Source organism: Neomonachus schauinslandi, chromosome 5, assembly GCF_002201575.2.
Source record: "Neomonachus schauinslandi chromosome 5, ASM220157v2, whole genome shotgun sequence".
Lineage (NCBI taxonomy): Eukaryota > Metazoa > Chordata > Mammalia > Carnivora > Phocidae > Neomonachus > Neomonachus schauinslandi.
The window spans coordinates 146,753,489-146,767,742 of record NC_058407.1 but is presented as its reverse complement, the minus strand read 5'-3'; the positions used below and the strand labels follow the sequence as shown (position 1 = coordinate 146,767,742).

The following is a 14,254-nucleotide window of genomic DNA, read 5'->3' as shown; positions in this document are numbered from 1 at the left end:
GCCTCCTCTTTAGATTTCATTTTCTCCATTCTGCCTGCCACGGTCATTCCGATGGCTTCGAGAGCAACCAAGCAGCCAAAGATCCTATCTTTCCCGACTCCTAGCAGTTGAAAAACCACATGTGCCCCTCCCCATATGAGGTTTTTATTCAAACATCAACAGTGGGAAAGAGATTTTAATTAGCCACGGACCATCCGGCACCAATGATTGGTTAACTGCACCGCAGGCAAGATTGACAGAGCCCTCAGCAGCCCCTGGAGAGCTAAGCTGGTCTGGCTTTCCCCTGCTTCGTATTAGCAAGGAGACCGCCCAGAACCTCCTCCGCAGCAGAAAACAAAGCAGAGACTGCGTGCCGGTCAGTCTCTCTTCAGGATGCAGGTGCAGGAATCGAGCTAAGAGCCAGTGAAGGGGCAAGAATGGGAACTCAGGCGGTGCCTCACAGACGTGCTGGTGCTCCTTGGATTACCAGGCCCAAGTGACAAAAAGACAAGAATTCTAATCCAGATGGGAACAGAAAGAGCCATTCTGCATGGCCAAGGCTCAGAGTCCCAAGTGAGGATGAGAGGGAGGAAATGGTTACAAGTTTAAAGGGTGTTGGGGGAGAACCTGGGTGGCTCAGTTGGTTAAGCGCCTGCCTTTGGCTCAGGTCACGATCCCAAGGTCCTGGGATCGAGTCCCAAGTCGGGTTCCCTGCTGGGCAGAGTGTCTGCTTCTCCCTCTGCCTGCCGCTCCCCCTGCTTGTGCACACGCGCTCTCTCTGACAAATAAAGTCTTTTAAAAATAAATAAATAAATAAAAATGAAGGGTGTTAGGGAGAGGAGGGTAACTGGTTAAATGTTTATTAGGTTCTATGAACCAAAGCAACTGATTCTCACTGAATCCTCCGGACAACCCCCCAGGCAGACGAGAAGATGGCCCTCACAGGTGAAAACAACTAAGGTTCAGAGGGGCGCTTCCCCAGAGTCATTCCAGACTGACACTCACGGTCTGACTCCAAAGCCAAGGCTGCCTCTGCCATGTCAGCAGCTGCCCTCACGCCATGGAAGCCAACCCAGAGCCTAGTGGTCTACTCCACACCCGTTTCTCTCAGGTAGCTGCTGCAGAGCCAGGGAATATGGAAACAGGAAGAAATACAAGGGCCCATCACATCAAGGATGTGGGCAAAGTTACATCCTCGAGCAGCTCATCAACCAGCCCACAGCACTGAGCCACCCCCATGCAGAGGCCAGGAGACACCGCCGAGACCACAGAGGCCGACAGCCCAGGTGACCGAGGCAGTAGGCAGTGGTTTCCACGGGGACTGAGGCCCTGCAAGGCGGCTCCTCTTTGACCCGGCCCTCTATGTCCCTGATTTTTAAGGAAGGGACCCAGGAGCACAGAAGAAAAATCAAAAAGTGACAGGAATCCCTCTCGCAGCTGTCCCCTGACCTCAACGGGAACCCCATTCACTTACAAAAATGGACAACTGGTGAGATGAACGACAGCAAGTGAAGATTCGTTGAAGGGCTAAGAGCAAAAGGAAGGGAGATGCACAACACGAGGGAGCAGGGGAGGCAAAGGGCATGTTTGGCAGAGAATTCCCAACAGATACCTCCGCCAGACACGGCGAGGGCGGACGGTCAGCTGGGAAAGAGGGGCACCAGCAGGGACACGGAGGTCATCACAGTAATGAGATTCGGGAATTCGAGGCAGCCACAAGCAGGGTCTGAAAGAAGCTGCTCTTTAAAATGCTGGGGAAGAGGGAAGCCTGGGGGGCTCAGTCAGTTACGCATCCAACTCTTGGTTTTGGCTCAGATTATGATCTCAGGGTCATGAGATGGAGCCCCACGTCGGGCTCTGCACTGGGCATGGAGCCTGCTTGAGATTCTTTCTCCCTCTCTCTCTGCCCTTCTCCCCCCAACCCCACCCCCTGCTCACACCCTCACTCTCCGAAAAATAAAAATGTTGGGGAAGAAGGACATAGAATGTTTTTTATACAACATGATACACTTTTAGGTCCAGATCCAAAGCAAATCACTTTAAACAGTTTCCTCATCTGTACAGTGGAGAAAATAAAGGTCCTTACTACTCACAAGGCTGTCATGAACACTGAATGAGTTAATTTATATGAAAGACTAATGAAGTTCCAGCCTTGTGCAAAGTGCTCCTGCGTGTTAGTAGTGATTGTTAGCGTTATCCCTGTCATCCAGACACACAGGAGCACGGCACACTACTTGGACAGGATTAAAATGCATGGTAGCAGAGCTGTAAGCTCAGAGACCACTGATTCTGTTGTTTCTGTTGCTGGTGTTGAAGACAGATTTAATTACGAAATGTCATGCTATCCCCATGCACAAAACTAAAACACATCATCCATCTCCCAGCAATTGCCACGGCACCTGGTGACTTAAGTCCCTTGGCTGCAGGACCCTGAGCCCCCAGAGTTTGCAACATGTGGCTCTGAGGATTCTGCAAAGAACAACACCATTACTGACTACAGGTAAGACATCCTCACATGTGGATTTCTGCACCATCAGGCTGCCCCCATCCCAGTCCCACACAATGCCTGCCTTGCCCGCTATTAAAAAATAAATAAAAAGTTTTTAGAAAAGACTACATCTTCTGCGCTGCGTCAGGCCAAGCAGTACCTGTTTCGGTTTTGCTGGCGAAGCCTGCTGCCTGTTTGATCGCGGCCGCAGTTAGCGCTAATCCCCGGCTCCTCTTCAGGCCATGCTGCAGGACAGCCTCAAACTGGGCACACAGACAGGTCACCCTGCAAAAGAACCAGTGATTCATCAGTCCACCTGTGCAGGAAGAGAGACAACCAGGGCAGCCCCAGCCCCTCGGGAAAGGGGGTGAGTCACTAGCTCTAAACCTCAGGGGAGATACACACCTGACACCTGGATTTATGGGCAGGTAATTGACATGCAATTGACTTGGGCCCCTCAGCACACCTCTCTCCATTTGCCTCACATACCTCCAGGAAGCCCCCCACAGTCTAGCCATATTCATCAGCCTCTTGAAGACATAGGAACAATTCACAAGAAAGGAGGGAAAATGGAATTGGTGCCAGCCAGCAGAGGAGAAAAAAATAAAAGCCAATTTAAAAACAAATCAGTCTGGCATGGGGAGGGGTGGGCTAATTGTAATCAATTCACAAAGTCCAACTCTAATTCATATCACTTGTAGTTTAAGGAACTAGATTATCTTTCAAGAGATTGAATGCACCAGACTGCCAAATTGGAAATATTGTATAATTTCATGGCCTGTTACATACACTAAAAAAAAATAATATGAATTCTGATTCTTGTTCTTTATTTTGTTGTAAGGGATTGTATTGTGAAGTCAGATCCAGACTTGATGGAATGAATTTTCAATTAAGTTACTACTGTGGATTCAATTAAATTTATTTCTCAATAACCAAAGAAATCACGAACATATTGGTAAAGAGATGAAGTCAGAGTTACTACCTTCTATTCTTTTTTTTTACGTTAAGTTAGCCACCATACAGTTCACCATTAGTTTTTGATGTAGCGTTCAATGATTCATTAGTTGCGTGTAACACCCAGCGCTCATTACAACACGTGCCCTCCTTAATACCCATCACCCAATACTACCTTCTGTTCTTTACAGTCCTCCCAGGGCTCCTGGGCACCTAGGCCCATTGAGTCTGTGGACTTTAAGGCCCTTGTATTCACTCATGCAACCTATGTTAAATCCTTGGGGCACCCTGTTATGCAACCGCATAGCACCATGAACTCCTATGTAATACATACCAGTTATAATATTAAAAACTCCATGAGGCCCTCTCATTTTTACTGTGAACCTAAAACTGTTATAGAAAGAGTCTTAAGGAAAAGTTAACCAAAAAATTCCATGAGATTGGAGCGCCTGTGTGGCTCAGTTGATTAAGCGTCCAACTCTTGATTTCAGCTCAGGTCATGACCTCAGGGTCCTGAGCTCAAGCCCCACATCAGACTCCATGCTGAGTGTGGAATCTGCTGAAGATTCTCTCCCTCTCCCTCTGGCCCTCCCACCCTACTCATGCTAGCACTCTCCCATCCCCCTCCCCTTAAAAAATAATAATAAATCCTGAACTCCTCCTATGTACCAGGCACTACTGACCTAGGCTCTGAGGATACAAAGATAGCACAGTCTCTGCCTCACCACAACTGCACGGTTTTAGCAGAGGGAGATACACAAAGATGCTAACCAGACCATTTCAACTGATGGGAACTCTGAAGAAAGTAAAACCAGATGAGGTGGTAGGTGAAGAAACAGCAGGAATAGGTTTAGATTCTGGGGCCTGAATGGAGGTTAACCTTAGAGTTATGACCAGGATGTGACAGACACAGCAGACTAGGCAGAGGGACCCAGTGCAAAGGCCCTGAGGCCGTCACCATCTGGCTCAACCTTGCCTAACTTCAGGCATTTCCCGTTCCACTCACTTCCACACCTGCAGTAATAATACTCCAAGGGCTTATTGCTCTGCGGGCAGTAAAATATTTTCATACCCATTATTTCTTTAGCTCCTCCCATCAACATTACTATATACAGGTGAGGCAGGTATTATCTCCATTTTACACCTAAAGAAACAGGCTAAAGACATTTAAGAGACAGTACATGAGTACATAATAAGCAGCATTATAAGACTACATAATTAACAACATCTGTACTCCAGCCCTACCTAATCCCAAACTGATCCAAAGTAGATTCCAGATACACCCCATACCAAGGCAAACATGCTTACTGAGACAAATGTCCTCTCTCTCCTATACCCCCCCTTTACTCAAGTCATCCGTCTACACGAGAAAACCCTAACACAGTGTCAGCAAATACACAGCACTTGCACATTTACTCTCCATTCTGTGCTCATGACAGACATCACTAATCCATCCCAGCATTCTAGGTAACCACTGTCAAAGATCAAAGCTGGCCCTCCACAGGAAGGAAGCCTAATTAGCCCAAACCTAACACCTGTCCTCAACAACACTATTTGGTTTCCAGCTCCCACTTTGGCTCCCCTGCACCTAGCTCAGTGTCTGGTACACGGTGCATGCTCCATAATTGCTTTTTCAGTGGATAGGGGAGTAATTAATCTTGAGCCATGAGTCCCAGAATACTCCCCCCCCACATTGAAACAATCCTCTTTCCAAGGCAGATGTCACTCTTGAATATGAGATGTGCATATGCTAGTCTCTCTACAAATCCATGCAGGCCCACATTTCTGGGCTTCCTGAAAACTGGGACACCTAACAAAACCATCTAAATTCCAGGAACCAAAACAGGAATGGCAAAATGGAGCCCAACCAAAGCCCTATCTCAGGGCAAAAAAACAAAAACCCCGGGCTGTGTTTAGAGTCTCCATAATAAACCACAACCTGGAGGCACCTGGGTGGTTCAGTCAGTTAAGCGTCTGCCTTCGGCTCAGGTCGTGGTCCCAAGGTCCTGGGATCGAGTCCCGCATCGGGCTCTCTGCTCAATGGAGAATCTGCTTCTCCCTCTCCCTCTTCCCCTCCTCCCTGCTCGTGCTCTCTCTCTCTCTTTCAAATAAATAAATAAAATCTGTTTTAAAAATAATAAAAATGAAAATACTTTTAAAAAATAAAGCACATCCTGTATCTTTAAACAAATCATCTGCAACTATAATAATTGAATCAACAATCTCTGTTTACTTGGCTCTCTAATGCACAAGTCAGGGGCTGCCCTGCCAACTCTAGATAATATCTAGCCCCTAAAGGGAATGGAATGCAGGTGAACAGCACAAAACCAGTCCCCAAGGTTTGGGTTACATCATCAGTATTACCTTCTAGATACAGACAGGTCACAACCAACCTAACACAGCAGAAAACTCAGGGGGAGTACTAATCCTATAATTAATTCATTATGATGACTACCTTGCCAAAGGCCATGCTATTTATCACCCTTCCCATGTCCCCTTTTCACTTCCCCAGTGGACCTGAGCTTATACCTACTGGTCATTCAAGACTTAGCTCAAGGGTCCCCTCCACCAGGAAGCCTGCCTGAGTGCTTCCTCATTCTCAACTTCTTTCTACTGCAGCCCTTGACCAACCCCTCTGTTAATGATCTGCTTTAGAGATGCCTCCTCATGCTGACCTGAGCTCCCACACAACAGGGATTGTACCTCATTCATCTTCGTTGTCCCAGCACCTAGCACAATGCCTGGCTACTGTGGTAAAGATGACCAAAACAGTCCCTCCCCTGGGGGCATTCAGAATACAGGCTTGATGGACATTCAGGAGAGAGATGCATCTCAGAAGATCTCATGTAATCTGTAATCCGAACCCAGGTCAGTCAGGACTAGTGAATCAAGCAGAACACACTTGTGTAACCCCAGGCACACTGTAGGCACTGATTTATAACCTTGTCACCCGAAGGCTTCCGTTTCTTCTCATCCCTACTCACTTATATGATCATTCCTGCAAAATGAAAGGAGCACTTGTGCTAGTAGGGCTCTTTATTTCCTCAGCTCGGTCTCTCCTATTTCCCAGAATGCTCTCTGCGAGATGCATTCGGGCATCGCCGTGGTGGTTCAGCTACCTCCGTGGCACTTCATCACAGCTAACTTCTACCGTGAGTCAATGAACTGGGCATGTTTGTAATTAAGTAGGGGAACGTAACAGCGAATGTTTTCATTTTTTTTTTAAAGCACCAGTCAAGGGACGCCTGGGTGGCTCAGTCGGTGAAAGATCTGCCTTCAGCTCAGGTCATGATCCAGGGTCCTGGGATCGAGCCCCGCATCGGGCTCCTCACTTAGTGGGGAGCCTGCTTCCCCCTCTGCCTGCCGCTCCCCCTGCTTGTGCTCTCTCTCTCTCTGGCAAATAAATAAATAAATAAAATCCTTTTTTTAAAAGTTTTTAAATAAATAAATAAAAGCACCAGCCAAGAAAATCACTTTAAGTTTTTATGCATACACCTGTTGACCAGATGAATGGATAAATAAAATGTGGTATCTCAAGACAATGGAATACTACTCAGCAATACCAAGAACGGAAGTACTGACAACACACTATGACAGAGATGAGCCTTGAAAATATTATGCTAACGGAAAGAAGTCAGACCCAAAAAGCCGCATGTTGTAGGATTCCACGAAATGTTGAGAAAAGGTAAATATTTAGAAACCAAAAGTCAATTAGTGGTTGCCTAAGGCTGGAATTGGGGATTAATTGTAAATTGGAACAATAGAAAATAGACATAATGAAAATGTTCTAAAACTGGGTGTGTTAATGGTTGTACAACTCTATAAATTTACTTTAAAAAAATCACTGCAGGGGGTGCCTGGGTGGCACAGTTGGTTAGGCAAATGACTCTTGGTTTCCACTCAGGTGGTGATCTCAGGGTCGTGAAACCGAGCCCCACATTGGGCTCTGCCCTCAGTGCAGAGTCGGCTTAAGACACTTCCCCACCCTCCTGTGTGCACCCTCTCTCTATATAAAATAAATAAATAAATAAATTTTAAAAATCACTGCATGGTACACTTAGAAGAGGTAGATTTTTATGGTATGTAAATCAGACTTCAATAAAGCTGTTAAGAATAAAACATTAAAAAAAAAAAACTGGGGTACCTGAGTGGCAGAGTCAGTTAAGCATCCAACTCTTGGTTTCCAATCGGGTGGTGACCTCAGGGTCTGAGATCGAGCCCCACATTGTGGTCCGTGCTCAGCAGGGAATCTGCTTGAGATTCTCTCTCCCTCTCCCTCCGCCCCTCCCCGCCAAACTCAATCACACACATGTGCTCTCTCCCTCTCTCTAATAAATAAATCTTTAAAAGAAAACTGCCCTCAAGGTGCTCAGTAAAGCCTGATAAAGAAATGAAGGAATGGAAAATTGAATACCTTACTCCTGCTGAATTTAAAACTACCAACACCAGCAGAGCTTAACTAGCTTACTGCTGAAATTCTGCAAACACTGGTTTTCCTGAGTTTTGACCTATATTTCAAGACTCCTTATCCTGCCATATTAATCTGTAATAATATTCTTAGGAATCCTGTACCTTTTTATGGCAAATGTTAGAACAACTGACAGGATCAGCAATAAAAGCTGCATTTTTACGAATGACATCAAATTAACCTTACGAAAGAGGGCATATTTCAAAGTGCTTCTTTCACTGTTACAGGAACCTTTTGGGGAAAACCAAGTACATCATGAAAATGGACCAGATTATCCTCATGTGGAAAGCTCCAATGTCACCTGGAACGGAGTCAACTGTACCCATAAAAATCAGCCAATTAACAGCATCAGCCATATCTCAGACTTAGCACAGTACAATCACCACTAGCCATTGCAATGGGCCATGCTCTACATTTATGTGTAATAAATTAAATTTTCCAGAGGTTCACATCCTTCAACCTATAAATTTTCCTGGCAGATACCAATCCTCAACGGCAATCTACAAGTTACATAAAGATTTAGGAATGAAGATACTAAGAACAACATTATCTACACCTGGGGAAAGTTAAAAACCACTAAAGATTTGACACTTGGGAAACTGGCTCAACAAACCATAGCACAGCTTATAACCGAATGCTATTTAGCCCTTAAAACTCAAACCTACAAGTTTGTAACATAAAATGAAAAATAAGCAGGATACGAAACTATATATTAAGTACACTCTCAACTATGCTAAAAAGAAAAAATCCTGAAGGGAATTATGTGAAAACATTAAGAGCCACTTGGTAAAAGAATTGCTGGTGATGTCTTTCTTGGCTTTATGCTTTTCTGAACTCAGATTCTTTCCAAAACAAGTATTAAAGTAGTATTCATGTCTCAAGAATCAGAAATATTGCTACCTTGAGCCACAACGAATGGAGAAATACAATTCAAAAGTTATGCTGAGAGACACCTGGGTGGCTCAGTTGGTTAAGCGTCTGCCTTCGGCTCAGGTCATGACGTGGGGGCCTGGGATCGAGCCCCGCATCAGGCTCCCTGCTCAGGGGGAAGCCTGTTTCTCCCTCTCCAACTCCCCCTGCTTATGCTCTCTCTCTCTGACAAATAAATAAATAAAATCTTTTTTTTAATTTTTGAAAATAAGTTAAAATGTAAGTTATGGTGAGGAAAAAGCATACAACTATTTTAAATGCTTATAGAGAACTTGAAATAGCATTTTTAAAAAGTTTAGATTAAAAATAAATTTTTAAAGATAAATAAATAAAAAGCTTAGATTATAATGTTAAGCCAAAAAAAAGCAGATCTACAAAGATATAAAAATGTTTCCAACCCACAAATAAAAAATATTGCAATAAATGAAACTATAACATTAAAATTTTATTTTTTTAAGTAAACAAAACGGGTCAAGGGAATTCCATTTACAATAGTAACCAAAGTAAAATAAATCCTACTTTTAAACAAGAAAGATAAAAGTCCTATATGAAGAAAAGCATAATATTTTCTTAAAAGGTATAAAAGTCAAAATAAATAGAAATACCATTTTCCTGAATAAGATTTATTAAAATAAAAAGTCACTAATGTATAAATTAATTACGTATACATCAATTAATGCATAAATTGAATACAATTCCAATAATAATCCCAAGGATTATACTAATAAGTCCAAGGAAGGACTTGGCACAGTGTGGTTTTGGGTGCAGGAATAAACATATTGATGGAGTATGGGGAAACCCCTCATAAAAAATCCAAATAAATATGGAAACATTAAATATAATAATAGCACTTCAATTCAGATGGGGAAGAATGGGCTGCTTAAGCAGGGGCAATAACACAAGTGGCTGGCTACAGGGTTGAAAGAAAAGAAGAATAAACTTGTGTTTCAAACTCCAGATAGAACAAAACTCCAGATGGATCAAGATAAAGAAAAATATAAATGGGAAAAAATAAAACTGTAAAAATAATAGACAAAAATACAGAAGAACCTCAGGACAGGATACTCTAAAACCAAAATTTTAAAGGTTCATTCAGGGCACCAGGGTGGCTCAGTTGGTTAAGCGTCTGACTCCTGGTCTCAGCTCAGGTCTTGATCTCAGGGTCATGGGTTCAAACACCATGCTGGGCTCCACACTGGGCATGGAGCCTACTTAGAAAAAAAAAAAAGGTTCATATAATTAACTGCATAAGATTCTTAAATTTCTATATGGCAAAAGATACCATAAACATGGTAAAACAATAATGATATACTGGAGAAAATACTTACAGCACATATAACTGAAAAAGGATTAAAAGCCATAATACATGGAATGCTTCTACAAACGGGTAAGTGAAAGACAAGCAACTCAAATAATAATAAACTTTTCAACAAGTCAACAAACAAATCATGAAAGGAGGAAATATTGGCCAATAAACAGATGAAAAGATACTCAGTCTCACCAGTGGCCAGGAAAGTGTCACAGTATTAAGATACCAATTCAGGACTATCAACTTTAAAACCAATCATAGACGGAGCACAAGTATATGTAAATGAGCACTGTTGGGAATATAAATGTGAATTGCTGCATCTTTCTGCAAAGAGATCAGACAGTACAATTTTTTTTTAAGAATTTTATTTATTTATTTATTTTTGCGAGAGAGCGAGCAAGCGGGCACACACGAGATGGGGGAGGAGCAGAGGGAGAAGCAGACGCTGAGCAGGAGCCCAACACAGGACTCGATCCCAGGACCCTGGGATCATGACCAGAGCTGAAGGATCATAACTGACCAAGCCACCCAGGCACCCTAGACAGTACAGTTTTTTTAAATGCCCATATACTTTGACTCAGAAATCCTACTTCTAGCAATGTATCCTATAAAAATAAAAGCATTACTAATTTTAAAAATGGGCAAAAAGCATAAACAGACATTTCACCAAAGGGGATATACACATACAAGCATGAGAAAATATGTTCAATGTCATTAGGGAAATGCAAATTAAAACCACCATAAGATACCACTGCACACCTGTAAGAATGGCTAAAATAGGAAATCATGACAATACCAAATGCTGGCAAGAATGCAGAGGAACTGGATCACTTGCACGTTGTTGGTAGGAACGTAAATGGCACAGCTAGTCTAGAAAACTTCGGCAGTTTCTTATAAAACTAAATATGCAAATATCATCCACCCAACAACTACACTCTGGGTGACTACCTCAGAAAAATGAAAACATTATGTTCCCATAAAAACACCTGTACATGGATGTTTACAGCAGCATTATTTGCAGTAGCCAAAAACTGAAACAACCCAGATGTCCCTCAACGAGTTAATGAAGAAACAAGAGTTTGGTCCCTCCATACCACGGAATACTACTCACAACAAAAAGGCACACACACTGCTGATACATGCAACAACATGGGTGGATCTCATGGGAATCACACTGAGTGGGAAAAAAACCCAATCTCAAGAGGTTACACACTGTATGATTCCACTAATGTAATGTTCTCCAAGTGACAAAATTATAGAACTGGAGGACAGGTTGGTGGTTGCCAGGAGTTAGGGACGGAGAGGGAGGGAACAGGAGGGAGGTGGGTGTGATAATAAAAGGTCAGCGGGAGGGATCCTGTGACAATGAAACTATTCCATTATCTGACTGTGGTGATGGACAGGTGTCCCTATGCAGTGATCATCCTGCACAGAACTACACACGCACACATGCATACAAGTGCACACACACGCACACACACGTACCCAAGTGCACGCACACACAAATAAGTATAAGCAAAACTAGAGTTTTACAAGGTTTTATTACTAAGGAAAACTGGGGAAAAGGGAAACCGGGGACGTCTAGGTGGCTCAGTTGGTTGAGCGTCTGCCTTCGGCTCAGGTCATGATCCCAGGGTCCTGGGATCGAGCCCAGCATTGGGTTCCCTCCTCAGCGGGAAGCCTGCTTCTCCCTCTGCCTCTGCCTGCAGCTCTGCCTGCTTGTGGTCTCTCTGTCTCTTAAATAAATAAATAAAATCTTTTTAAAAAAAGGGAAACTGGATTTTTCTATATTATTTCTTACAAATGTATATGAATCTATAATTATCTCAAAATTAAAAGTTTAAATAAACAAATATAAAAACACTAGTAGGCAAAGATATATGTGTGTGTTTGTGTATACACACACACACAAATATTTTTATTGCAGCATTGTTTACAATAGCAAAAGCAAAAACAGAACTAGAAACAACCAGAATATCCATTAACAGGAAAATAGTAAATAAGTTATAGTACCTCCACACTACAAATATTACACAGAAATTTAAAAAGAATGAGATGCCGGGGCGCCTGGGTGGCTCAGTTGGTTAAGCGACTGCCTTCGGCTCAGGTCATGATCCTGGAGTCCCAGGATCGAGTCCCGCATCGGGCTCCCTGCTTGGCAGGGAGCCTGCTTCTCCCTCTGACCCTCCCCCCCTCTCATGTGCTCTCTGTCTCTCTCATTCTGTCTCAAATAAATAAATAAAATCTTTAAAAAAAAAAAAAGAATGAGATGCCATATGAAAATAACCCTAAGAAGCACCACCTTTCTCCACACACACACACATCTTTGAAATCCAGCTGTGCCTCATAATTGATGAAATTATATAATTAAAATTGGCATTGGTCATGAAGATGCCATCGATAGTAAGCTGCACCATTATGTCACCTACTGACCTGGAACAATCTCCATAACACACAGCCAAGTTTAAAAACAAAAACAATGGGGAGCCTAGGTGTCTCAGTCAGTTAATCGTCCAACTCCTGATTTCGGCTCAGGTCATGATCTCAGGGCCGTGAGATGAAGCCCTATGTCAGGCTCTGTGCTGGGCGTGGAGCCAGCTTAAGATTCTCTCTCTCTCTCCCCCTTTCCTTCGGCCCCTCCCCACACCCTCCCCCAACTCACATGCTCTCTCTCTATATATATATTTAAAAAAAGGCGAGTAATATAAATGGTATAGTTCCCATTTGTGAGGGAGTAGGAGAAAGAGGAGTGGGTTCCAATGATTATGTCCCCTCAATCATTTGCACTTTCTACATCATTTGAGTAGACTTAAGCATCCCTGAAAATTCATGCAAATTCATCTAGAGCAAGGATCATGAGGGCTGAGGCCCCACATCCCAGTGTGACAGCACCAGCATGCAAGGGCCCTCCCCCCACCCATTGCTGTGCCAGGGGTCCCAGGACCTGAGAATCAAGCCAGCCTGGTGCTCTCAATTAGTGCCACGTGCCATGGCCCGGAGCATGCTCTCTCTGTGCTAAGTAAATGGAATTAAAGTAAACTGCAGCCCAGAGATAAAGGACCAAAAAGATCTGTGAGAAAGATGGCAACCATCTAGAAGAAACTAAAATTGGCTTTAGTTTTATCCCATAGGCCATACAAAAATAAATTCTAGGTGGATTAAAGGCTTACCTGTAAACAATAAAAATCTTACAAAAAAATTTAAAAAACACTGCATGCACAATCTAACATTCGGAAGATCTTTTTAAAACACTGAAAACCTATGGGGGGCGCCTGGGCAGCTCAGTCAGTTAAGTGTCTGCCTTCAGCTCAGGTCATGATCCTGCGGTCCTGGGATCAGGCCCCACATCCGGCTCCCTGCTCAGCCAGGAAACTGTTTCTCCCTCTCCCTCTGCCGCTCCCCCTACTTGTGCTGTCAAATGAATAAATAAAATATTTAAAAAAAAAACAAAAACAATGAAAACCTAGAAACTGGTAGGTAGGCATATGGATCCATAAAAAGACATTTAATCATGTAAAAAATTTTAAATGTGGTAGTATAATAGATATTGTTATCTGTGCTTACAAAGATAATGGACAGATATGAAAAAATATTTGCAAAGAGAAAACAGATGAAAGATTAATTAATTATAATAATATATAAAGAGCTCTCACAAACTGACAAGGAGACAAATAATCCGGTAAGAAAATGTATACTATGAAGGAGCTTTACACAAAACAGTAAAGTCAAATAGCCAAAACATATTTAAGGAAAAAAAAAAAAAAAGATACTGAAATTCACTAGCCATCAAGGAAATGCAAATTAAAGCGACTGTGAGCCACCATCTTTTTTTTTTTAAGATTTATTTATTTGAGAGAGAGAGTGTGTGTAAGGGCAGGGGGAGGTTGGGGCAGGGGGATAGGGAGAGACAGTACCTCAAGCAGACTTTGCACTGAGTGCAGAGCCTGACCCAGGGCTTAATCTCACAACTCTTGAGATCACAACCTGAGCCGAAACCAAGAGTCCAATGCTTAACTGACAGCCAGGCAGGCGCCCTGAGCCACCACCTTTCACCCATCAGACCTACAAAACTTCAAAACAATAGGAAAGAGAAGGGTGGTCTCATGCACTGCCAGTAGAAATTTTT

At 43.1% G+C, this 14,254-nt stretch overlaps 1 protein-coding gene across 1 annotated transcript in view; it reads right to left on the bottom strand.

The window, feature by feature from the left end:
• SNX29 (sorting nexin 29) overlaps positions 1-14,254 on the bottom strand; it is a 502,531-nt gene that overhangs the window by 473,403 nt on the left and 14,874 nt on the right. Inside the window, exon 3 of the mRNA XM_021698163.2 lies at positions 2,628-2,752. Coding sequence (XP_021553838.2) covers positions 2,628-2,752 — 125 coding nt within the window. The remainder of the gene's footprint in view (positions 1-2,627; positions 2,753-14,254) is intronic.